The 27,775-nt window shown below is 39.7% G+C and overlaps 2 protein-coding genes across 2 annotated transcripts in view; both read left to right on the forward strand.

Annotated features, from left to right (window-relative positions):
* The window catches only part of erfl3 (Ets2 repressor factor like 3), a 43,348-nt gene extending 19,621 nt beyond the window's left edge, over window positions 1-23,727 (forward strand). The window contains exons 2-5 of the mRNA XM_056762690.1: window positions 7,747-7,981; window positions 18,096-18,211; window positions 18,299-19,326; window positions 19,879-23,727. Coding sequence (XP_056618668.1) covers window positions 7,747-7,981; window positions 18,096-18,211; window positions 18,299-19,326; window positions 19,879-20,457 — 1,958 coding nt within the window. The 3' untranslated portion in view covers window positions 20,458-23,727. The remainder of the gene's footprint in view (window positions 1-7,746; window positions 7,982-18,095; window positions 18,212-18,298; window positions 19,327-19,878) is intronic.
* Window positions 23,728-26,451: 2,724 nt separating this feature from the next.
* cicb (capicua transcriptional repressor b) overlaps window positions 26,452-27,775 on the forward strand; it is a 34,378-nt gene continuing 33,054 nt past the window's right edge. Inside the window, 1 exon segment of the mRNA XM_056761818.1 lies at window positions 26,452-26,700. The gene's annotated coding sequence lies outside the window, so the exon portion shown is untranslated.

A 27,775-nucleotide genomic window follows, 5' to 3' on the forward strand; every position in this document is an offset into this window, starting at 1 on the left:
ACACACACATGCAGGAAGCAGAGATGTTGTTGTGGTGCAGAACAGTTGCTAACTTCCTGTACCGCATTGGTGACACATTCCAGGAAACACCCAGTCACACGTACGAATACACACGCATACTCGCTTGCTTTACTGTAACTCTATAGCGTTTAACCCTAGCGCTCCTGTTGCACGTTTTACTTCTGTACCCGCTGAAATCATTTTGACTGACAGGAGTGACATAATGTGTGATTGATGTTACGTCACTCAGCCGAGCGCTAACATCTTTTAACTTCTGCTTTTGCAATGTGACCTCATAAACAAAGTTCAGCAGGAGGCGGTCCTGTGTCCACACAAACTAACCCAAACGCTTTGAAGCGCTCTGAGCTGTGAGGGGAGGGTTAACTAAACTCACAGTTTCTCACCTACCTGTTGGAACATTAACACTGACTGAGAGCCTAGTGTGGGTTTGTGTGTGTGTGTGTGTGTGTGTATGTGTACAGGTTTGGATATACTTGAGGGCTAAATGTTTGAAAAATGTCTTTACAAATTTGGTGAAACTAAAAACTTAACACAACACATAAAAGGAGTGTGCAGGTGTGAACAAATTTGGTTAAGGTGGTCCTCACTAGTAAATCACTAGTAAATCATGTCTTACCCTATATATTTAAATGTTTATGAAAAAGTTTAAAAGTTGCTATTCACAACACAAGTGTTGGTATGGAAAAATATAATTCTCTTGAAGCTTGGATGAAAACATTGGAAGATCTTTACATTTTCGCTTGCAAAACACATGACAACATGACACAAAGTGTTTGGCGTCATTGATGTCAAACCCAACACCACACTTCTCGACACAATATTGTTCACTTTGAATATAGTGCAAGAGTCATATTTTGACTAACTTATTTACTTTGCTCATTCTGTTAAATACAATGAAGTGTGTAACATCTACTTTTTGTGTTTTATGGAATGTGAAGAAAGTCACATGGGTTTGGAACTTCATGAGATTGAGAAAGTGTTTTACAATTTTGGGTGAGGTACTCTAGGTGTAGTGTTTCTGAGTTAAGAATTTAAGGAGAAATTAAGAAAACATTGGTTATTTTTAAAGCATTCCACATCTGCCCTTTCTCTCTTTTTCCCCTTGCAATGTTCTTGGAAAAAGCTGTACATGGTTGTTTAGAAGTAGTGGACTGTGAAAGAGAAAAGTTGTTTAAAGGTGTGAAACCTTGTAACTTGTCTGTTCTTTCTTTCTTTCTTTCTTTCCCTCTCTCTCTCTCTCTCTCTCTCTCTCGAACAATAACCCCAGTGTGTTTGCTTCTATTTTTGGCGCTTCAAGGGCACTGCTAACCCCCCCGGTCTTATTTCTAAGTTCTCCAAGGCACATCACAAAACAGCACTCGCTCTTTCTCACACACACCACATGTTTGTGTGTGTCTGTATGTGTGAACACAGTGTTTATGGTGTGATTATAATAACATTATGCCCTCCTCAAGTGCTCATTCGACTGTTCTAATACAGTTTAATAAATGAGTACTAATGCACTTTATTTCTCATTTCTGACATACATCTCTCTCTCTGTTTAGTTTGACAGTACTCACTGAGAGAATTCTGAAATATGCTGCCTGCGACAATTCTACTGAGAAATAAGCATTGCCGTTACCAAATATTTGCATGGTTATTGCTAAAGCTCATTTGAATTTGTTTTAGATCATAAAATAAGATGAAACCAGTTTTATAATGATGTGGCTGTAGTAAATTTCAATTGATCATCAATATTAATTCATCATTTTAATCTTGGTCCTTCAATATCAGTTTCTTATGAAGGCACCGAAACAATGTAATTAATAAGTTCGTTGAAGTATGTTCTCAAAACTAAGACAAGTAAACACGCGGTAGTTTTGTATGTCATTTGCACAGAGCAGAGGATGGTCTCAGTAGCTCATCCAAGCACACAAACACAGTGAGAAGTCATGAACTTTTGACACTCAGTCTTCTGAATGTCTTCGCTGTGCTAAAATCTGCCCTCACACTTACCTGTTAGTGTTAAACCAATGATGATCTCTCCTTTCAGTCAGCTATTTACTATCAGTTTACATTACTAAACACACACAGTCTCATCAGAGGTGTGAAACTGACCAGAGGACAGTCCCACGTCCAGCATATTGTGTCCCGTTACGTTATATACAGAGATCAAGTGCTACTGATATAACAGGACATGAAGCTCTGCTCATCCTGTTCAGTCCAATTGGAAATGGAAGAAAAGGCCTCAGCACACCAAAAAGTAACGCACTTGATGTATATATGAATCCTTTCTCCAAACTCTCTTTGTTTGCTGATTCTATATGAGAGAAGAATGAAGAGTTATCTTTATTTTCCCTTTTCAATCCGACAGCTCTGTGCTGCCTAACAGAAACTGCTTCTGTAACTTTTTGATAAGTTATTTGAGTATCTCTCTCTATTCCGTTCCACTTGTATAAACCAAGAGATTTCAGAAATTGATATACAGTAGGAACAGTTTAAACTAGGATTATTTAAAATACATTTAAGTAAGTCATTTTTGCAGAAACACAAGTTATTTTCCTTCAGGTTATGATGTGTCATACCTCCCAATAATTCAAATTTGTTCAGTCTCAGGTTTCCTAGCATTTGGCGAAAACGTTTTTATGATCACCTTTTTTTCTCTTTCTATACTTGTCACTACACAGAGCTGAGATATAGTCTTCCTCACATACTCTGAATTCTTTAAATACTTCCTATGTAAAGACTTGAGTGCAAGAGAGTCCAGAGTCTACAAGATTTACAAGATGAATCGATTCCTGAGAAAGGGAGGGGGGGGCAATTTGACCTGAGTGACAACAGACTACTAGAGGAGCAATGATCTCATCCCCCTCCCTCTCACACCCCATCCCCCTTTCCCTCTTTTTATTGTCTCCCTATCCCACTCCCTCCTCAGGCCCCTCTTCTTGTCCTCCTTGTTCTCTTCTTTCTTTTCTCGTCTGTCGGTCTCTCTTGTCTTTGACATCACAATTTTGGTTTTCCAAGTTCTTCTTTTTTTTCATTACTTTTTATGAATAGGATACGATACAGGACCTAAAACAAATTTCCAATAAATCAGCAGTAAAAGAATGTGCCTTAACCTTGAATGTAATCTTTGGTTTTTTTATTTTTTGAAACCCTCTCTAAATAGATCTAGAAGAACACAGTTAAATGTTTTGTTTTACAAATTTGAAAAACATTTAAATATTTTAAATGTCATTAACTACAGTTATTAATATTACTTTATAATTAATTAAATTGCAATATGTAAAAAATCAGTTAGTTACATTATTTAACTAATAATATTAAAATATTATTTTTATTGACACAGTAAAAGTTGTTGGAATCTCAGTGTGGGGTAGACGTGTGTTGTCTAATAGTTATCACACCCAAACATTAAACTTGCGCTTTAAAAAGTCAAGCAAACCAAAATGTAGCGTATTTGTAAAGTGCCTTTTAACTCTCACACTGGGACACACACTAATGTTCCAGGACAGAGAGCCTATCTCCACACACACAAACACGAAGGCGGTCAGGTTGTTGCATTATTGATGTGGTGTATGTGTGTGTGGGTCTATCTTCTCTCTTCTGTAATGGGGATCTAGTGTCTTCCCCTGGGGTGGGGCGCAAAGAGAGCGAGAGAAAGAGGTGTATTGGGGGGTGGAGGTCACAAAGGTTAAGTAGGATGGGGGATGAGGTCATACACTCTCACACAGCACAGCATGTTATTAACACTCTCACACAACTTGTCATATTTGTGTCTTATAAAGTGTAATATGCCAATATTCCAGCAGAAAGTGATCAATCTATTCAGACAACTAAACGCAGAGATTGCAAAATTTTAGAATGATAATATTTTAGAGTTTTTGATGGGCGGGGCTAACCAGCACAAAGCAACAGAAACAAAACGATTAACAAAACATCCAAAGACTTAGTCGGTGTCGTGTCATAGCTGGGGCCGCGGCCTGGGGCGGAGTCGGAAAGCATTCTTCTCCCCTTCATTGGAAGTACACGCCGTGAGCCAGTATGGTCAACATAAAATCACTTTTTCTGTTCAACAGAGCAAAATATATAGAAAAACCATTATCTGTGCAGTATCTGTGACTGAAGAAACGACCCAACGAAATGGCTTGGAAAAAAAAATGGTACCAGATTGAGTCTCCAGCTAGGCGACAACTGTAATATCAGTATCCCAGGGTCATTCAACAGTCTATATTTTTATCCCACGTTCATTAAGCTATGATATCAAAGACTAGCACGCGACGGTTTCCCACATAGAAGTCCGTTATAAGTCAAATGCATCATGTGGGTCAAGGCAGCGATGAACTAAGAACACAGAATTTTCTGTTAAAATGTTGAAGTTTGAGTGGTAAAGAAATGCATTGAATAATTTGCCTAACAAGGTCCACATGCATTGATTGTAATGGATTGTTTCCTCCGACTGCTCAAACTGATATGATGTTTTTGTGGGCGTTCCCAGCTATGCCGACCAAGTCTATTTGCTCGCCGCAGCTGGTTAGGACAAATTCTCTGATTTACATGCAACAGCTTTATAGCTTTACCCCGTCACGCTGGTTAGGACACAGTGTAAACATCTGTGCACAAGTAATGTTGAGAGTCTGGCAGTGAGTATGTGCGTTTTCCCATGCTGTGGAGGATCAGTCAATATAGAAGTTTGTGCGCCTGTACACGGGCAGGTAGTTCTGAGAAACGCTTGTGTTTAATTTCACAGAGCTGACGTTGCGAGTGCGAATGGCCGTAAGAACGCATTGGTACTGGAACCTTCTCTTATGATTAATACTTCACACAAACACACACAGACGGTGCCTGAAGAGGTTTCATCCTAACACATGAGCTCATTGTCATTACAGTTTCACTGCATATGGAACAGCCGCCCACCTTGAGACAGCCAGCAGCAACCAGCCGTGCCATTGACATCAAAACCTGAATCGGGATGTTTCTGGATGAATTGAAATATGTGTTGAATATTGTGTAAATTCGAATGTGGCTGATTGAGTTTACATCAATGTTTTTTTGTGTGTCCTTTGAGCAGTAACTGTATCTGTTTTGGCCTTTTGTGTGTGTGCGTGTGTGTGTTTTTAACCCCTGAGGTTTTTTTTCTCGATGGGAGTTTTGGGTTCCTCACCACCGTTTGCATATTGTTTTGCACTATCTGCCTGGCCGGGGGGGCTGCTTTAGAATTCATACTTGTATTAAATGTGTCTCATGTACAGCTGCTTTGTAACAATGAAAATTGTAAAAAGCGCTATATAAATAAAGTTGAGTTGAGTTGAGTTGAGTTGTGTGTGTGTGTGTGTGTGTAACTCATGGAGTCTCTTCTTCATTGTTCATCAGGGAGTTTGACAGACATATTGAATTTGGCTCAGACTTCTTAGCAAGGATCCTTTTCATGCGTGTGCACGTGTGTATGTGTGTGTGTGAGAATGTGAGCTGTGAAACCAGATCCAAGTCTGCAGTTTCAGAAGGCAGACTTCGCTCTCTGGTGCATCGTACATTTGACCTCTTAAAGGAGCAATCTGATGTGCCCTCTAAAGTGTGCGTCTTTTGTGTGGTTGTTATATTTAGAGAGATGGTTGAGGTTATGGGGTGTGTTGCATTTCATTGTATTTCTGTTCTTTTGCACAAGGTTAAATGTTTAAAGCTCATTTACTAAAAAAGTAAATGCATTGCCACGTTTCCTTTAAAAGGGTTCCTGTTTAGGTTGTTGACAGGTAGAAACAGGAAAAACAGGTGACAGTGTGTGATGAGTCAGCAACAGGAAATGAGTCGTCCGTTTTCTAAGAAGAGTCGTTGAGTAAAGTGCTTTGAGCAACGTGCTCTGGATAATGTTTTATAGAGACAGAATCTGAACATGAAAACCTCAGGAAATCAAAATAGGACTTTTGCTAATTTTTGTCCACATCTGTTAGCTCTGATTTCTAGAAAGTTGACAAAATTAATCTTTAGCAGATGTACGCATTTAAAATGTGCAGTCTTTGTCTTGTGGGAATAAACTATGCAGATTTTTTATGCATCAAAATTTCATTTTGTTCTCGTGGTTAATTTTAAAGTCTACAAACTTTGACCTAAATATACATTTTAAATCCAATAAAGGTCTCTTTATTTGTAAAATACAGGCAGTTTTGTAAGTGACACAAATTAGATATTCACAAATCACCCACGTTGATAATATTACCTGATGCTTATATTTTTAAGATAGTAAATATTTTTAAGATATAAATATCATCCGATTTGTCAGCCAAGCCAAAACAGTTGTCTGTAACCACCCAGAGTCACAATACACTTAATTTGGTTTTGACTGTAAGGTTCACTCTACACAAAGGGGGCCGTTCAACGAAAAAGTTTAAGAACCACTGGTCTAGAAAGTAAAAACAATTTAAGCTCAAGTTATAGTCATGCGTAAGACCTATGCCGTAGGCTGTACGTAGCTCTGCCTAGCCTGACGTGCACCTCTCCAAAAAAATTTAAAAGCGTCAACTCAACGCGGACAGCATGCGCTGTGAACCCCTCCCCAGGGTTAACAACTCCACGATAGCGTCATCTACGAATTAATTATTTTTAATTATTTGTCCTTCTGTATTTAACATCTCAAGCTGCAACAAAAGTGACTGTTTACTTATCGCTATCACTGCTTCTTCGGCTCTTGTCTTGGTTACCTAAGCAACACGCATGGACACTGACGCCTAGTGGTCATTGCCTGTCGACACGGACACCGATGCACAAGTATAAATGAAACTGGCACGTTGCCTGCGGTGTACAGGCTATGGCGTAGGTCCTACACACAACCATAATTTGACTTTAGGTTCCATATGTGTGTGTGCGTGAGAATGGTAGGAGTGTAAACAAGGTCAGCTGTAGACTTTGGAGCCGTTACCCCATCTAACCTTAACCAGTCTCAGCCTCACCTGACCCTTCCTTACACCATTTCACCCTGTGAACCCTCAGTGACTGGACACCACTTACCCTCACTGCAGCCCTTTCTTATTAAACTCAAAAGCTTCACAGGTCAGATTATGTGTTACATTGAGTTGCATGTGATCATGTGAGGGTATACAAGGCTTTTTTCTTTGCTGATTGTTGGGGACAGTATTCAAAATGTTGTGTAATAGATTAAACATGATCAAATACTTTAACCAATATACAGACATTTTAATTCTTTCAGAATATTAATAACAGTTTTCCATGCTGTATTTCAAGGAATAGTTCACCTTCAAACTGAAAATTCTGTCATTGTTTACACGCCCTCCCGCATTTCAAACCTGTATAACCTTCTCCGGTACAAAAAAGATGTTGGTAACAGAAAACCGTTGATCCCCATTGACTTGCATTTGTTTTTTGTAAATACAATAGAAGTCAATAGGGACCAATGTTTGTTGTAACCAACATCTTTCAAAAATATGTACTTTTGTGTTTTGCTGAAGAAACAAAATCACACAGGTATAAAATGACAACAAGGTGAGTAAATGATGACAGAATTTTCATTTTGAAGGTGTACTGTTCCTTTAAATCGGGCATCAAACATTTTAGTAGAAATGCTAGTTTTGTACATCACAGATGATCAACTATACCTTGTGAATCCTTGCTGATGAAAATGATGGTGATGATGAACAACCAGTTCAGCCAATAAACGACATACATCCAAAATCATCAGGACAAAAAAAGATCCACCATCTGATCTCCTATTTCTCTCTCTCTCTGCCTCCGTAGGGTTAGCATTCCCAGACTGGGCCTATAAACCTGAGTCCAGTCCTGGCTCCAGACAGATCCAGCTGTGGCACTTTATCCTGGAGCTGCTGAGGAAGGAGGAGTATCATGATGTGATTGCCTGGCAGGGGGACTACGGGGAGTTTGTGATCAAAGACCCTGATGAGGTGGCCAGGCTATGGGGCGCCCGCAAGTGTAAGCCTCAGATGAACTATGACAAACTCAGCAGAGCTCTCAGGTAATAAATAATGTGGCACTTGTGCATTTTTTCTATGCATTAACTATAGCGATGTGATGATTTTATTCACAAACTGTTGACATCGAAACAGATGAAATTTTGGGGTAAAGTGTCTGTTTTAGTTAAGGTTTGATCTTTTCCTACATGACTTAACAGTTTCATGTAGTTTTTATAAACGATGTTTTGTAAGTTACTCATTTAGCAGATATTTGAATTTGACACAATGTACAGTACAGGTATTTCAGGCCCAATCCCCTTTGAGCTATCTGGCCTCTAAATTGAGCATTAAATGGAAATAGCTCATGGATTGCCTCTTGTTAGGTTGTAACTCACCTTTTGGTGACTAAACCAAACCAACCAAAGACTCTTTAAAGGAATTAATAAATTAAATATGAAAATCTCACATAATTTACTCACCCTTACATCATCCAAAAAATGTGTTTGTCAAGTTTTCAGAAACAGTTTAATTAAAATTGGACAAAATAATAATAATAATAAATAATAACAAAATAAGTGGTAATGGACAAACATGTGTATTAAGTGATAGTTCACCCAAAAATGTAAATTTGTGATCATTTGAGTACCGTCTTGTCATTTCAAACCTGTATGACTTTCTTTCTTCTGCAGAACACAAAAGAAGATATTTTGAAGAATTTTATTAACTTGTCCCCATTCAATCGCATAGGTTGGGTGTCCATACAATAGAAATAAATGGGGGCCAGTGCTGTTTGGTTACCAACTTTCTTCAAAATATATTTTCTTTTGTTTTCTGCGGAAGAAAGAAAGTCAAAAAGGTTTGAAATGATGACAGAATTTTCCTTTTTTGGGCAAACTATCACTTTATTTCTAGAGCTTTCCATTCCCACTTCTCACATTTGTTGGCCAATCCCATCATATCTTGGTCCTCTCAAACACGGACGATTCTTTAATCATTTACTATTTAAAAACTAAACCCCTCAGCACAGATTTAGTTTGGCCAATGAAGACTAAAGTGGATTTCTGCTCAATCTAAATGAAGAACAAAGCCACACTGACCAGCTTTTGTGTTGTTTTATGGGATTGACCCTTGCACAGGTAGAGTTATAACAGTGCAGTCTGATCTGTCTGTAATCCTAGTCACTTTACCTGTACAGGATCTGATCTCTTTAGAGGACAGACAGGTGAATGTATTCTAAGTGCTGGCTGGCAGGGGGACAGATGACAAGTTTAGCCTCCATTGCATTTCCGACATGATCTGCATTTGTTGCGGTTATATCTTTATTTTGGTCTCTCACTTGGCCGATTTAAGAGATCAGCGCTGATCCTCAAAGCGGATGTAGGGTCATCTTTATTTGGAAGTATTCTGAGGAAAATTTGTATTCTGAGTGATAACAAGAAGTGGTCTATACTCTTATTGTGTAAAGACAGAATATGCAACCAGGATAGTGTTGTTTATAGAAGTGGAAACATCCCATAGTGAAGGATTAACCCAGTGTTAATGTATTTTTTCCACAGTCATCCAGAATACACTGTATTAAAAATCTTTAACAGTCATGTTGGGTAATCCAAGTTATACTTTTATTTGTAAAATAATACAAAAAGAACTTTTTACAGGCCGTGCTGATTTACTTTTTAATTTATATCGCTGCTGTGAGCGTGTGACTGTGTGAAATGTTCATGTGACTTTGTGCACTTGTATTGCGCTTGGAAATGTGTAACCATAGCGCAAAGTGTAGTTTTGACTTTTCCCATTTCAAATCGACACAAGCTGAGTTTCCATTTCCCTTCAAAAAGTGCAAATTGAAATAGCCCATTGAAAATACGCCGAATGAAAACATGTCAATTTCGCAAGAACTCCCATGTGTTCGCATAGGGTATTTTTTTCAGGCAATACGATAAAGGAAACATTTGGAAAGATAAGATGTAATGAATTCACATTAAGTAATATCTTATATGATGGCACAAATGCAGGAAAACGAGTGAGTGCAATGTGGAGATTTATTAGGAACAGTGAAGTTATATAAAAATTTATTGGGAAGTATATACATTTCTCTTCAGTAGGTGGCAAAATGCACCTCTAACATTTGTTTGAAACCTGTCATAACACCTAAAAAGAAGAAGTTTGTCCAGAATGGCTAATTGCGAGAAGAAAAATATACACTTCAATCGCATAACACCGTTTAATGGAAACGCCATCATTCTACAAAATGTTTTAATCAACGTTCGCTTAAGTTTTGCGCATATTTGTAATGGAAACCTGGCTACTGACACAGTGTGTGTGAGTTATGAAACTCGAACCTGGTCATTTTCGGTGGATTGGGTTGGAACATCATTTGCTGTCAGGAAGAAAACCGATCTTTTGATCAATCTTCCTCAGTCCGTTCTATGCTGGAAATCTTTGCATTGCTGAAGGTCAGGCGGCCTCATATTACTTCTTATTCTGTCCTTGGATTTACAGATTTATCCGACCATAAGGCTGGATTACACTTTTTGAATCTTAACAGATTTGAAATATTAGGCATTACACACTTAGTGACTTATTGAAAATCTAATGCTGACATTAAAGACACATTACAGTCATACACTTACAGTGGATGTCTATTAGCAAGCCATTCTCAAGGGTTTAAGAGCAGTGTAGTTTAAAGTGAAGGAATTTTTCATATTCATTCTTTATACTAAATTGTGTAGATCTAAATCTAAGCTGAAATCAGAATTCCCAATATAACTACAGTACATCATACAATGTAAATAAAACAATTCTGAATTTTAATGTGTTTTTTACTAGCACACATGGAACAAACACTGAGCCAAGTCTTGTAATAGCTGAATATGGGAAATGCACCGCAGTTTCTCGCATTATGATATCAATGAAATTTCAGTGCACTTAACAGCAGACCAATAATTCACAGAGCTAAACACATTGTGGTCAGCATATAAACCATATTTATCCTTGCTGCACCTAAACCCATATTTAACGTAGTCTGTGTTGCATCTTCTTCTGCTTTAAACAGTTTTGCTCACTTAAATATGAAATATGCATAATTATGAAATAAGAAGTCAAAAACAAAAGATAAACATTACCCTTTTTGGAAAGTTACAGAATCGAGTGGTTTTACTATTTAAATGGCTGTATTGTTAGCATCCACTGTTATAGGCCCATGAGGTTATACAGGCGTTACAGATTACACTCCTGTCACTGGATTTGAAAATGTTGTAGTATCGTTGCGTGTGTTGTGTGAAAGTTACAAGACATCCCAATATTATTGTGCACAGGCACTACGTAGTGATTTTACCTCACTAATGTTGACACGAATTGTGTTTAGTTCCTGTGGTTATTCTTTTAGAGTGTGTTTTTAACATTTTCATCCAACGCCCTTCAGACTTCCATTGTATGCGCTTTACTGTAAAACCTCATTTGTTTCCAAACATCATTTTCTGTCTGTCGATAGAGCTTAACTTGAACATTCCTGTAAAGCAGCACGTATTGAACGGACCGCACTTCAAGTCTCTTTACTTTCGGATCCGATTGAATTTACTGTCTGATATCTGCTTTGCTTTCTCTCTTCACTTCCTCGTGTCTTCTTGGTGCTCTTTCTTCTCCCGTCTTATTTCTTCTCCTTCAATCTCTTCTTCACGATGTCAATGACTCACCGTCGGTCCTCCACATCTCCACCGCCTCCCCACCCCACAATCCCACACTGCACTCCTCCATCTGATTCATACCTTCAATCTGACACTTCAACACTCACAACAGACCTTTCAGAATCAACCCAGCACACTCGTGACGTACGTTATTCTGACAAATTCTGCTTTTCAGGCCACTCTGTGACATGTATTGAAATTGTGACTAATGGCGCTGAGCTCCAATCCTGACTGGAATTTGACTCAATGTTGGCCGGGTTGTTGTTTCAATGATGTTTTCCCATGGACGTCCCGCTGGGACTTGGGCTCATCACCTTCCTGACACACGCGTGTGGAAACTTCACAAAAATGGAATTCTATTGTTCCGCTGTTGATGTTCCATGAAACATCAGTGCACTGAAACATCACAAGTTTCCCGTCTGGCTCGGTCCGCGACGGACGCCCAGCCACACGCTCCCCTCCCTCGCCTTATCTCATCCAGCTCTCGTCAAAACTGGTTTGGCAGATATTCAGCCACAGAAATCACTGGAGCTAAAATCCACAGCGGCTATGCTAATGGTTTTCCTTGGCATTGACATTGCAAATGTAGTCATGTGATGGATTCGAATCAAGTGGCCCATTTTTCTTCCCTCCTACTATTGTTTATTGTGATCCCTTTCTCATTTCTCATTCGTCTTTTAACTTCGCTCTCAGTGCAACAAGTGCCAAACATCTTAGTTTACTTTATCATATCAGGGCTGTAGAAATTAATCACGTCAGTGACAGAAAACAGAAATGTAAGGGAATAGTATAGCTTGGTTTCAGTGTCTTGAATTCCATTTGAAATCTTTTATGGACTTTATTGATTTTTTACATAGTTTTGAGTTTACATTTGGACGAGTAAAATATTAAATCATATTATCGTTGTTCATGTTAACATTTAACATATTAATGGATTAATAATTGTATTGACATCATAGTTTTAATTTTTTGTGTGACCGGGCCTTTAGTGTAAGGATGCCCTTTAAAGAGCTCATCGTCAGGAAAAATATTACAATACTGTTAAATATCAATGTTTTCCCCACCTCCAGTGTGGTACAAACGGGAAGTCAATGGTTGTGACCATCCAGTCCTGTACAGCTCGGCCAACATTCTAAACGTGATTTTATTTTGATGTCAGATGCTCTCGATGCGATCATCTGCATCAGAACCGATCTAGTGCTGATTGAAGTGGTTGACCGTGATTCCTTCTTCACTCTTTGGAGATTTGATTAAGATTGACTGCATGTGCGAGTATGTGCGTGAGTGTGTGTACTCGTGGAAAGAGTGTGTCAGAGGCCTTGTCCTACAACAGCCCTCTTTGTTCGGAGGAGGATGACGACATGTGCGTGTGTATGTGTGTTCGAGGGCAGCCTTGTGTCTTATTGTCGGGGACAGAATGAGCTCTTTATTAGCTCGGTGGGTGGAGATACACACACACGCTCATGTAACACTGACACGCGCTTACACGCAGCGCACAAAACATGATGTTTATCTCTGGCTTTTCAATAGAGCTTATGGATGGACTGGATCTCACTGTACGTTCACCATCCGCCCCAGAGCCATGCAAGCCCACCCACACCCATACAACCCCCTTCACTTCACATTTTATGTCCCCTTCTTCTTCATCCTCTCACATAACACACACGCAAGCAAAGCTGATTATAAATGAGTTATAAAACCGGTGGATTTATAGGTTTTATTTATTTATTAATAATATGTAATAATATAAATGTGCCCTATAGGATATGGTCATATTTTGCTAATGCTAGGAACAATGTTCTTAAAGTATAGCCAAGTAAAATAATTATGTGTAAGGGATTGAAAAAAATACGTGGTAATGTGGAGAATTGTGTTTATGTTTATGTGGACATGCATTTGTTGTGTAACTATCTCACGAATTTGGTCAGTATAGTGCGACAAGTACAGTCAAATACACTCAACAGGGACAAAAGCACTTCATCATACTTCTGGCTGATAATCCTCTCTCTTTCTCTCTTATTCATCCTGTCCCTTGTTCAGACCTGATTTGCGAATACCAGGAACGGCTGTAGCGTTTGTTTAGCTCCTGTTTTCCCGTCAGTTACGGAATATTTGCCCGGAGAGCTTTTAATAATCTGCTGTTTAATCCAAGTCTTTACTCTGTGAAATCTGATTGTTTCCTGGAAACCTGCTCGGCTGTGCCACCTAAAGTCATTTAGTCACCAACGGCAGTGGTCATTTTATCTACTAACATTTTGATAATACTTTGATAATATTGCTTATAGTTTCAATTAAACCAGCATGTGTGTGTGTGCGTTCACGGTTTATAAACAGATGTGTAAGTGAATACTACAGAAGAAGGGTGACGCTCAAAGAATCCTTTCTTCTGCTTTGAAGTCAGGTCAAATGCTCTTTAAAGTGTTGGGTGCACATGCAGTTGTATGTGGGGACAGGGGGCAGAGGATACACTGTCTTCACATTGTGTTCCATGTCACAGAGTTTATTTACCTGTAAATTGTCATATTTACCAAAAATTTGCAACTGTGCAGGTTTTATTCAAGATTGTCTCCCTTGAAAGTGTTGGTTTCAATCATGTTTGCTCACGTAAAACCATGTAAAAAAGAAGAGACCACTTCAAATTCGCATTTAATATGCATTTCTAGAGGTTTTGTGGCAATTCCAGTTCAGTGTCTGTTTAATTTCAACAGAAGCAAATGTTAGGACTGAAAAAGTCACCCAACTCGAAAGACTGAGAGAATGCAAAGACACATGAAAGTTGTAAAAAAAACATCTTATATTCCTTAAAATCTTAAATTCCATTTTATATTCCGTCTTATATTTATTTTAAAACGGATCATAAAATCGTGTAAAACTGTAGTGTTGTGTTGTTTAAATATGAATAAGAACATTTTTGCAGTATTCAAAAACATGTTTTTTGTCATTTAGACAATTTTCCACCAATTAAATTTTGTGCAAATATTTCTTTTGTATTTTGGGAGAAATGTTGTCATTAATGTTGTCCAATGTCCACTGAATAAAAAACATCTACCTTTAAATATTAAATTCGAATTATATTTTTTGATCGGTGTCTTCCACAGCTGTAAATATTTATTCACTGGTTTTTCCATTAATAGGGCAATGCCGTTTAAAGGAATAGTTCACCCAAAAATGAAAATTCTGTCATGAATGTCTCACTCTCTAGTTGTTCCAAATCTGTATAAATGTCTATAAACACAGAGAAAGATATTTGAAGAAATGCTTGTGACCAAACTATTCTTGGACCCCAATAAACACCATAGTGGGAAAATGACAATGGTAGTGCCCTAGAACTGTCTGATGTCCTACATTCCTCAAATACCTTCTTTTGTGTTCAACAGAACAAAAAATAATAATTTTTCCTACTATGGTAGTCAATGGGGTCCAAGAACTTTGGTTACAAGCACTCCAAATATATTCCTCTGTGTTCATCAGAATAAAGAAATGTATGCTAATTTACAACCACTTGAAGGTTAGTAAATGGTGACAGAATTATTATATTTGTGAGAACTATCCCTTTAAGGGTAACCTGTGTCCATGCTATTAGAAAGCGTATTTAACAATTACATTTTTGCATTCCGATTTAATTTGTGTAAGTTCTAGTTTAAGGAATAGGAATTGAGAGCTGTGAATCAGGAGTATGACTCTTCTGAGCTGTTTTAAATGAATTACTCAAACGACTCACAGATGATTTACACATGAACCCATCTGTCTAAAATAGTTCACGCACAGACTGATTCAGTCATAGCAGTTACTGAATTAACATCTGGCGTACTCATTGAACCACAGGCCATTATTTTTAGTCATGTCCTACTCAAAATAAACCAAGAACCACTATGGTGTTAAAGGGATAGCAGACCCAAAAATTTTGGTTGACCTGTCTATGTAAGGTCCATGAGACCATTAAACCAGTGTAATGAGGTAGCATAGTTGGGGCAGTAGTGGCCTTGTGGTTAGAGAGTTGGACTCGTGACCTGTTCATAAGTGCCTTGAGCTAGGCACCTAACCCCCACTTGCTCCCTGGGCGCGGCAGTGATAGCTGCTCACTGCGCCGGTGTATGTGTGTTCAAGACTGACAGTGCGTGTGTTCACGTTATCAAGTAGATAACATGATAAACTATTGATAGGGTCAAAAAGTAAAACTAATCCTTAATGCAGTCATCATAAGGAACCACAATTTTTTAATTCCTGCCAGTTCCTGTCTTCAGAGGTCTGTGACATTCACAGAAGTGGATAAAAGTGTTTCTTTCCCCCGCCTGTTGATTTGTAAGTCACAGTCCAGGGTGTCATCAAAAGAGCATCCCATCATCTCGACTCAACATTGTCCTCTGTGATTCGTGGTATAGCTCAGGTTATTGCCTCCAGCCAAACAGTGCAGAAGTAAGTGGATTGCGTGAGTTGGGTGTCTGGTAGGCATGCTAATCCACAGCTGTCTCAAGTATATTTATATCTCACTGCGTGAGTCACATGATCACCTGCTTACATCTCTGCCTTTGTTAATAATTGTATTTAAGGTGCGATCAGTGAATTCTGCGGTGTCTTTGTAACAGGCTTTTCCTGTTCGGCGGTTCACAGTACACAGTAGTAAAACTGTAATGCTGGCCAGAACCCCCCAAAAAACAAGGTCGTGTTTGAGTTGTGGTCTGGATGATTTGAGAATGTTCAAACACATTTACACATGCAAACGTCTCTTTCTAACCACAAGTCTGTGTCTGTCTGTCTCAACTTAATCTCCTACAGACACAACTGTCTGAACTCTAAACGTACACACACACGCAAGGTTGGTAAATATATCTTCTATGCTTTTTAAACGCTACGTGTCAGCGTCTTTCCCAAAAGGAAAGCTCTGTAATGAAGATGCAATGGCGTTGAAGTTGCATAAATGGATAGAGGGTTGTGAGGCAAAGAGAGAATGTTATGTAAAGAATGAAAAAGGTTAATATATAGATAGGAAGAGATTGAGAGAGAGCGAGAGAATGGGATTATATAAAGAGATTAAGAAAAGAGAATTTATCGGTGGGTTATAGTGTTGTATAAACATGCACTTGAGTGACCAAAAGTGTCCTGACAGGACCTCTAATCGCACAAATATACACATTAAAACATCTTCATATGTATGTATTTTTTGCACTCAGATTTGAGTGTGGACTGAATAAACTTGGCTCTGAATGTTCCAATTTTTCAAATGTGTAAATAATACAAATAATATATTACAATTTAATAAATAAATGTAATACATTGTGTAATGAAAATATAATCAATAGTTTATATTATTAATATAAATAAATAAATAAATTTAATAAAAACTAAAAATATAATGAATATAGACGGTTTTAGCAACAACAACATAAACAAATGTCACATGGCCGAAATTTAACTTCCGGTAGACCTCTGCAAACATTCAATAACTGTTGAGTAGTTTTCATTTAATCAAATAAATCCATTATTATACAATAAAAGATTAATATAAATGATTGTTAATATGAATTAACTTATTTAAAATATATACATACACTCACCTAAAGGATTATTAGGAACAACATACTAATACTGTGTTTGACCCCCTTTCGCTTTCAGAACTGCCTTAATTCTATGTGGCATTGATTCAACAAGGTGCTGAAAGCATTCTTTAGAAATGTTGGCCCATATTGATAGAATAGCATCTTGCAGTTGATGGAGATTTGTGGGATGCATGAAGCTCCCGTTCCACCACATCCCAAAGATGCTCTATTGGGTTGAGATCTGGTGACTGTGGGGGCCATTTTAGTACAGTGAACTCATTGTCATGTTCAAGAAACCAATTTGAAATGATTCGAGCTTTGTGACATAGTGCATTATCCTGCTGGAAGTAGCCATCATAGGATGGGTACATGGTGGTCATAAAGGGATGGACATGGTCAGAAACAATGCTCAGGTAGGCCGTGGCATTTAAACGATGCCAAATTGGCACTAAGGGGCCTAAAGTGTGCCAAGAAAACATCCCCCACACCATTACAACACCACCATAATTGCATTAATGAGAAATTGAACAGGTGTTCCTAATAATCCTTTAGGTGAGTGTATATTATAAGCCAAACACAGGCTGAAAGTTAACCTCGGGCCAGTGTGTGCGACCGATAATACCGGCTTTAATAAAAAGTCTTGTTTTGCTTTATGACAGGAATCGCTCAAATAGCCTGTACAGTTGATATGTTTCCTGGTGTGATGTATTGTGATATTTCAAAAAGCATCTTTTGACTGGAATGGAAGCAAATGTGATGTTGTGTACACATGGCCAATGAAACATTTGCTTACATTTGCTTTGAGATCTAGACACACAACATAATCTAAAGTATGTCTTAATCAATGTGTGTCAAAAAGTTTTATTCTTATTAAATGTCAGGTTTAAATTCAAATTTAAATGGCAAATTTATATACTGGATCATAGTACTAATATGTCATGTGTTTCTGTGTGCAGGTATTACTACAACAAGAGGATTCTGCATAAAACTAAAGGAAAGCGCTTCACCTACAAGTTTAATTTCAACAAACTTGTTTTGGTCAACTATCCTTACATTGACATGGGGTCTGGAGGTACAAAAGCAGACACACATTTCAAGTTTATATTTATGGAATATATTACAACGCTAACGTCTCTCCATCTGTATTCTCCTCCCGCAGGAGCTCCTGTTCCTCAGAGTGCCCCACCAGTGCCTACAGGTCCCCATTTCCGTTTTCCTTCATCGACTCCATCTGACATGCAGGTGTCGGATGTGCTGCGTTCCCCTAGCAGCGAGGAACTGCGCAGTCCCGGTATCTTCAGCACGTCCCGTCGCATGGGCCGTGGCTCCGTCTCCGACTGCAGTGACGGAACATCTGTCAACTCTGAGATCGAAGAAGGAAATGGAGGAGCTCAGGAAGAGAGAGTGACAGAAAGAGTGGCAGAGAGAGGAGGTGGTTTCAGGAGTGCCGTTCATCCACGTCTGTCTCACGAGGCTATGTTCAGAATGTACGGTGGACCCGGAGGTCACAGAGGTCACCGGGTGTCAGAGGTCTCCGGGCACAGGGTTCATACTGAGCCTCTCTCACCCTTCACTGTTTCGCCCCTGCCCGGTCCGGGAGGGTCAGGTCTGTTGGCGCCTCCTCTGTCCCCGGCGCTCTCCATGACCCCAGGCTCTCATCTGGGCTACACCCCGTCCCCAACCATGTCACCCATGCCTGGCTCCATCTTCTCCTTCAATCCAGAGGACATGCAGCGCTATCTGCAGGCTCACAACCAGAGCGTCTACAATTACCACCTGAGCCCTCGTGCCTTCTTTCATTACCCGAACATCATCATTCCTCACCCTCAACGGCTCGACAAAGGCATGCCCGGACCCCAGGGCTGCGAACGCGGCCCTGCCGAGAGACCCTCGGTGCTCAACAGCCATCACTCTAGCCTTCCCCCGCAACACGCTCACCCCGTTCACCCCCACCTGGTAGAGGACCAGCACCATTCCTCCTTCAAGTTCAAGCTACAGCCTCCACCGTTGGGCCGCAAGCAGCGTGACAGTCAGGGCAGACAGGGGTCGCTGTCCTCCACATCTACCTCTGGTCTGGGATCCTCCTTGTCATTTGGTAGTGACCTCAGCTCGGCCAGTGGATCAGGACTGGTGTCAAATTCCTCCTCAACTGGCTCGCTAAACAGCGCAGGGCTGCCTAAAATTAAGGTAAATGTGAATTACACACACAAAGAATTCACACAAAAAATATAAATTCTGTCAGAATTTGTTCACACTCATGTCTTTCAAAACCTGTATATGAGTTTTTTTGCTGTGGAACACAAAAGAAGATATTTTGAGAAACGTCTTGTTTGTCAATGGGGGGCTGATGTTGTTTGATCACAACATTGTTCAAAATATCATCTTTTGTCTTCTCCAGAAAGAAAGACATACTGGTTTAAAAAGACAAGATGGTGATTAAATGATGAAAGAATTGTCATTTTTGATTAAAATTTCATTTTATGGCTAATTCACACCAGGTCCAATTTGTTGACATTAAAAAAAACACATGTATCACAAGTTTAAAAATTGCTTAAATACTTGACATGGGTCTGAAATGGATATTTTTTCATTATAATTTCGTTTAAACATTTACTTCAGAAATAAAATCATTATTCAACAATGACATATCAGAATATTTTGATGAAAAAGGTGTTTTAAAGAATCATCTACAATGATTCGGTTTTAAAACTTACATGTGTTTTCTCTCTTTCTGTACAGGTGGAGCCCATATCTGACATTGAATCAGAAGAGGAAGTTGAAGTGACTGACATCAGCGACGAGGAGGTTGATGAAAGAGATGAAGAGTTTGACGTTTTCCCACCGCGATATCTTAAACATCATCACCATCAAAATCACCATCCTCACAGCCGAAAGCACCATCACCCCAATGGCACTGACGCCCACCTAGATGAGGACTTTGAGGAGGACGTTTTCAAAGCTCCCGCCCCTCCACCCTTCTTCATCCCTCCTGCCTCAGTCGAAAGCCGCCGCCTGAATGCTGTCGTAAAGAGCGAACCCATAGAAACCGTGGAGGCACCGCTGCCGCCCGGTGGGCTTTCCCAGTCCCAGTGTATCCCGCTGAAGCTTAGGTTCAAGCGACGCTGGGACCAGGACCAGCACATGGAGGAGGCGGAAGACAAGAAAGTGAGAGGAGAAGAGCAGAGGAACGGAGAGGCGGAGGAGAGCGGGAATGGCAGTGGAGAGGCAGAGAGTCCGCCTTTTCCTTCTCACCACAGGGTTAGCGCTGAACTCCACCGTGCCACGGCGCAGCTGTCACTGGAAAATAAGGACTGCTGATACGCGACAACGACGACTTGCGCAACACTGCTGATGGACTCACGCTCACACGTGAGTCTTTGTAGAACAATGACTGCTGATACTGACAGACTGCTTTCTGGACAACAATACTGACAAATACACTTAGACCCCCCTACTTTATACCCCCTTCATCTGCCTCCCTTGACTTCAGCCGATGGTCTTGCCAGTGCACGTAAATCTGGTACATCTCAGTATACCGATGATGTGGAATGAGTTCACCCATGTGCCCCAGTGACCCTCAGGTGTCATTAATTTTGACCTTTGGCACTAGAGAAAATTTTATATTTTTAAAAGAGATTTAATTTGCAAAGTGCCTGTGAGCTACCCCTTAAAACACCACAAACACAGAGAAAGCAAATGGACGCGGCAAAGACGGTTAGCTAGAACGGGGTTTGGTGTTTATTTCCAGCAGCCCAGCATGACTTTCCTCAGTGACATACTATGATCAAATTCTACAAGATGTGGTGGTATACAACTGCACAAACTTTCTCTCACGAACACAAAGACACTGTTCGAAAACCAGCCTGGTCAGAAGTAAGAACCCTCAGGGACGAACCCCCAACACACACACACACACACATGCAGATATAATCCCTTCCTTTTCCCTGTATGAAGCCTGAACAGATTGTGTGTCACAAGTGAGCATTTGTGCAGAAGACTTGTGTCCTAATGCCTGTGTTTCTGGAAACTTAACTGTGTTCTCAGGTTATGTCCTTCCAATCCTGTCAAAACCAGCTCACTTTTATTTTGTGTTCTCTTTTGTCAAATCTTTGGGACCATACCTGAAATTGTTTCATTCTGACATGAAAACATTTTAAAGACCACGCACTCGAATCTCTTTAAATCAAACGATCGTACAAAGTGGCACACAGGAGTTTCCCTTGTATAGTCTTTTAGTGCAAACAAAACCAGCATTACACACACACAAACAAACACACACACAAAGCATGTACAGTGATTCTAAGATCTAACTGTTTTGGCATTTGATGTATTAAGAATGTGTCTACTCTGCTTGTGTCCTTATGAGCTAGGTGGTCATTCTGGGTCTCGTTTTATTATGCACAGTCATTTTGTAAGAATAGATTTGACAAATATGAGATCTTATTGTGGTCTGGGGGATAATAAAAATCCGTAAACTCAAACATTAAAGTACTAACTTATAAACAGGAAGGTCACACACAAACTCCGCCTATGCCTTGTTTTAATAGCATGTCTGAAAGGTTAAAGTATAAAACAAAAATCTTAAAAAAGAACTGAACAGTATACACTTAATATACCTTTATCTAATGTGTTAAACATACTGTAAACTTGTTGAAAGCATAGCATTAAAAGATGTATCGGTTTCAGGGGTTTTGTAACATTTGGTTTGGAGGGGAAGGTTGACTCTTCTCCTTAGGGATGATGCCATTGTTTGGGTGAGGGAGGAAAACGTTGCTTTTTTACCACGTTAAAGGAACAGTTCACCCATAAATGAAATTACATTGTTGATTCAAATCTGCAAAAATGTCTTTGTTCTGATGAACACAGAGAAAGATTTTCAGAAGAATGCTTGCAACCAAACAATTCTTGGCCACCGTTGACTATCATAGTAGGAAAATTGTGTAATACATTTCTTTGTTCCATAGAATACAAAATCAGATATTTTGAAGAATGTAGGAAAGCAAACAGTTCTGGCACACTTTTGACTACCATTGTATTTTTTTCTACTATGGTAGAAGCCTAGAACTGTTTGGTTAAAAGCATTCTACGTTTATTGGAACAAAGAATTGAATACAGCTTTGGAACAACTGGAGAGTGAGTAAATTATGACAGAATGTTTCATTTTGGGTGTATTAAATACATCCCATTAATACATTGTAGGGTAGAGGAGCAAAAAGCTAAATTGTACACAAAACAAAAGCAGGAGAGCTGTGTACCACAGACGTGGCACATTCAGTTCTTTAACCAGCATGCACCTCCTCAACATCCTGTTCTTACTGCCACAACTGATGTCTGGGTGCTCTTTTGTTGCTTGTGTGTGTGTGAGAGAGAGAGAAAGAGTTTTCAACAGAGGCTCTATTTGCATGTATGTCGACACCTAAGACTCATCAACTCACTGAAATCTTGCTTCATGAACCTCATAAACCTGTGTGCACTAAAGCCCTGTGCAGGACTGAGCACGGCAGAAAGACATCGGTGACGTGGCCAGTCAGGCACTCGAGATGGTGTAATGGCTTTCTAGTCACAGGAAGAAAGTTATCTCATGTCTGAAGTGTCTCTGATAGCTATAATGAGACATTTTACAGAGTTGGACTGTTTCATATAACAGAACTGGCACAGATGTCAACCTTCTCAATGTTTTTTACTCTTTCTAGCTGCCTTACTCCCCCTTTAACCAAACCCCATGTACTTTCTTATGGTTTTGAATTTGGTCTTTACCACTTGTTTCACGTCCCAGCATACCTCATAATGTGAGAGGTGGAGATGAGGTGAGCAGTATTGACGGGCGCCGCAGTCTCTGCTTCTGTATGCCCAAATATGCTTGGGCACAAAGTGAGTGCTTTCTTTTTCTTTAAGAGGGGAGATATTTATTTAGGCTGCTCTCCTTGGTTGTCCCAGGATGTTACTCGCTCAGAATCCCAGCAACAGATGAGGTTTTGTATTTTATTTTTTTACCCAACTCGCTCCTGTTTATCTCCTCTCTGATGTCATCGTTGCTGTTAATCATAAATATTATTAGTTATTATTATTTTTGTTGAAAATTGTAGTCACGATAACATTGTATACATTACTGTAAAAGATCCTTTGAAGAATGTTTCTCCCCACCCATGCCCTCTCACGGAGCAACCCGACAGTGTGTTTTTAGTGTAACATTAAATATGTGTAAATTAACGTAAAACCGCGTCTTTAACATGGGTGGAGATGTGGCGGATGGAGGAAGGGCATTCTGGAGAGGTTCGGGCTTCTGATTTTGACCTCAAGTCATGTCATGTAGTTGTTATTTTGTAGTGTTACTTATTTCTTGCTCTTGTAAATTTTTTCATTGGGGGATTGTATGATTTAAAAGATATATTGTGTATTGTTTTATTGTGTAAAGTCTGTATCTTTCTCACTTTCTTTCTCGAAATTTCTTTCTGTGGTTCCATAACTCATAATAACAGGTTTAAATACCACAATGTAACATTTTATTCCTCCTTTATTCATTTTTGTGTTCTTTTTTCAGAATTGTAATTAAAATGTAATCAGGGTCAATTAAACGGTTAAAAACCATTCTGTTCTTTTTGAGTTTCTGTTACGTGAACAAGGAATTTCTACACTTTTCTACACAGGCATTTAAAAGGTTCTTTACAGCAACGCCATAAAAGGATCATTTTAGGTTCCAAAAAGAAAGGTTCAGTCAAAGGTTCTTTAAAGAACTCTCTCTTTTTTTACCTTTTTAAAATCTGAAGAAACCTTTTTCGCCACAAAGAACCTCTTGTGAAACAGAAAGGTAATTCAGATGTCAAAGGTACTTTTCTGTCATCGTGAAGCATCTTTATTTTTAAGACTCTACGTATATATGAGTGATTTTTCAAGCTTTATAGAATTGAATGCAAACTAATAAACTTCAGTAGATATTTAGAACAATTTGCAGATATAAAGTGCTTTGATGGAGAATTTAGCATGTTCTTTTTAAGACTGACCTCTGCTGTCTGAAGAGCAGAAGTACAAGTGTTTGCGTCATAGTCAGCATTTATTTTTGAGAAATCTTAGAAATTGATTTGCAAACACATACAGATGATTTATATGAATGATATTAAGTATAAATAAATACTGCTAATTGCAAAGACATATTTGTTGTATTTTGGTAACGTATGTCTGTATGATGTAGTCCATATTGGAATATTAAGTGCACAATAAAATGCATAAAACATAATGGAATAAAGACCCACAAACAGAACCAGCTAACATATTTAAAATAGAGGAAATGATTTGTAACTGCTATTGTAATTTTGTTACAAGAAGCCATTGCACAGATGTGTATTGCCTACTAAAGAGCAGTAATCCTTTTTCCACTTAAAGGTATTTGTTTCTTGTTTTTCCTTCTTAGTAGTACCTTGCCTTGTTTTAAAATAGAGCAAGATCAGGTTCAAAGTCAAAGCACCATTTTTAATGTTAAACTTGACATTGAATCGTGACCTTGATTAACGTTACATGAATCCATACCTGTAACATGTTATATCCACTGCTAAATAATCTCCACAATCATCAATTACCAGCTCTGTCTGTTCATTGAATAAATATAAGCACAGACTGAGTAAAATCAACTTTGAGAGGCAGATTGTTTGATTTGTCTTGTCCCATTCACGTGAGATGATTTTAGTCACATCCTCTGTCTGTCGTCCCACTTTTACTTCTATTATCACCCCAATCATTTGTGCATTTTATGGAGGTAGATGAGGGAACGCGGTCCCCTCTGGCGCAGTGGGAGAGTATGATGGAGGGATAGATGTATGACAGCTGATTGACACAGCATTGCAGAGCCAAAAGAAGGGGTCGACATCATGGTGAGGGTCAGGTCAAAGGGCAGGACTCTAGGGAGTGGAAGACATATTAATGAGGGACTTCAACTTTGAGCAGATAGCTACTTGGCTAGAGCCGACGTTATATTTTATGTAATCATTTATTGGTCAGTAAAAAAAACGTATGTTATTTTACAAGTATTGTTACTAGTGCTTATGAGAATCCCCTTCTGTGTTGGGCATTGGAGTAGTTTGACGTCTCAAAGAAACCAGCAGGGGTCGCTGTGCATTGCTTCAAAATTTCAGGATGGCGCGTAGTATCTGATTCTGTCTACAACAGCGATTATGTAATGTTTTTTTGCATCCCTGAGAAAATTCACACGAACACTCATTCTCTAAATGTCGTTTCTATGCGTCAATACGTCGAGAAAAATGAATTTCAATACTTAGCTAAAGTGAACGGACTACGAGATGGAGAAATATATTCGCAGGACGATGTAAATCAATGTTTGAGCCTCGACAGTATTTCCTGTTTTAAAAGTACACTACTTGTTTTGCACTGTGTCATGGAACAGCCGTTTATATTGGTTTCATCCGTCACTAGTATGTTGTCCTACTACGCATCGAGCATGGGGTTATGCGAGTACGTCAGGCCACGCCCCTACCGTCCAGCTGGTGGCAACATGGTTGATGACTTCATCGCTGAGTTTGATCATTGGCTCGTCGACGCGCTCCCTTCGGCCAATCGCGCGGCGGAGAGATGACGTCACCCCAAATCCTACCAGGATTGTATGGATGGGGCGGGGCGCAACGGCACATACGTTAGAGACAGCCGGACAGCGCGCCGTGATTGGTTCTCGAGCGCGAGGTGAGGGGCTGTTGCTGAGAGAAAAGAGAGGTAGAGTGGAAAATATTGTAAGCGAGAAAGTCAACAGTGTCCGTCGTACACGCATCCCGTATTCACGAGCATAGTAGTGGGAAAGCGAAAGAATTAGTTAAGAGACGTGCCAATGTTTTTGAGGTTAACCAGTTCGACATAATTTTGCTCTACACTTGGATATTTATAGTCCGCATTTCTATATAGTATTTTGTATATTGCAGACACTATTAAAATGCACGACGTGTTCATCTTAGAAACACTTGTAACTAAAAAGAACTCAAAAACATTAGTAATTCAAGGGTGGTTTGTTTGCGCTGTCGTTTGTGGTAAACATGCACCTTTATTTAGGGAGCGAAGACTCGTACTGCGTTATTGGCCAGCCTTCTTGAACGCTGCCCTTGTGCCCGCCCACACCCTGTTCCTATGGTTCCCAGCGCACTCATTGGATACTGTAACTTTTGGAGTGAGAACCGGCTTGCTATCTACTTTCATTCTGATTGGCCCACAGCACATGCCAATCAAGTGGAATATGCCAATGAGAAACGCCTCCAAGTTTGTGCTGTCACATCAATAGGTTACTGTATCTGTCACCGCGCTCTGATTGGTCGGGCGGGCCAGCTGTTAGTGGTTCATTCACCATTTTGTGACTGTAGTGAAAAAGGATTCATATAGTTTCTAATCCATGTCTGAGTTGCTGTTGGGAGGGGGGCAAAGATGTTTAACGGAGGACCCACATAAAGTGAAATTCCCGACCGAAAGAATACATGGACGGACGTTGCACGCCACTTCAGGCGAAACGGGAGACCCCATCTGCGATTTGCACCGTAAATTCATCGGATAGCACGTATTTTTCCTGTTTTGGTGAGTTGTTATTGCCCCAAGGGGTCCGCTGCCAACGTTAGTGGTAATCCGTATTGAGAGATGTATGTGTGTGGAACGTGTTTCATGCAAAAGAGAAACGGAGTGCAAATTAGCGCACTGAAATAAATATCAAGGAAGAACCCAGAACAAGTAGGAGGGAGGGGGTGGGGTGCAGAGTTAAACTTTGTCCAATGTTTAAAAGACAGCGTTAAAACCCCGCGTTTTAGTAACTTATGAGTTAACGTTATCGCATCCCGAAATGTTGCGTGAGTTTGAGCAACTTGAACGGAGCAGATTGGCACTCATGCGCGGCGTTACGCAGTGGAAGGATTACGCGAGTTCAGATAGAAGAAGGATCGCGCTGCCTACAATACAACCGAATGATAACGCGCAAAACAAACAAATTGAGACTTCACTCCCTAAGAGATCATTTTACTTCGGCTTAACGTTACTTCACTCGCTGTCATCATCTCGTTTTCCCGTGACCTACCGGAACGACGCACAAAGGTGGATAATTTGCAACTTTTGCTGCGTGTACGTCCTTATTGACATGGACATCCTTTTGCATAGTGTTTTGCACGTTCGCGTGCGTGTGTTTTTACACGTTTTAAAGCTTTCTTTTGTTCTCTTGTAATGTCCTCGTCTAATTTTGCGGCTCACATCCCCGACTGTTGCGAGTCCTTGCCATAGTACTACTCCCGTGACATTGCGAAGCGCTACGAGTGATAGTACTACCACCGGCGGGTTTCGTGCGCAGTCTGACGGTATGATTTTCACACTTGTGCATTATTTCAACGGCCCACCTCGTAGTCCGTGCATTTTCGGAATATGTCCTTATAGACTCTCTCTAAGAACCTTTGATGAGAACAGCAGTTGTTTTTTTAAATAATTATGTAATAAATATTTTAAAAGTATCATTCAGTGTTCACGGCCTTCCTTGCTCAGAGCTTATGTGCTTGGCACCGGTGGCTTTTTAATGTTACTCTGAGATCTTGTTATGAGATGTGTGATATCTTCAGAGATGCATGTAAATATCCTGTCTGTAATTCATGCCCTTTGCTGTTAGAGTGGTTCT

Source organism: Triplophysa dalaica, chromosome 12, assembly GCF_015846415.1.
Source record: "Triplophysa dalaica isolate WHDGS20190420 chromosome 12, ASM1584641v1, whole genome shotgun sequence".
Taxonomy (NCBI): domain Eukaryota; kingdom Metazoa; phylum Chordata; class Actinopteri; order Cypriniformes; family Nemacheilidae; genus Triplophysa; species Triplophysa dalaica.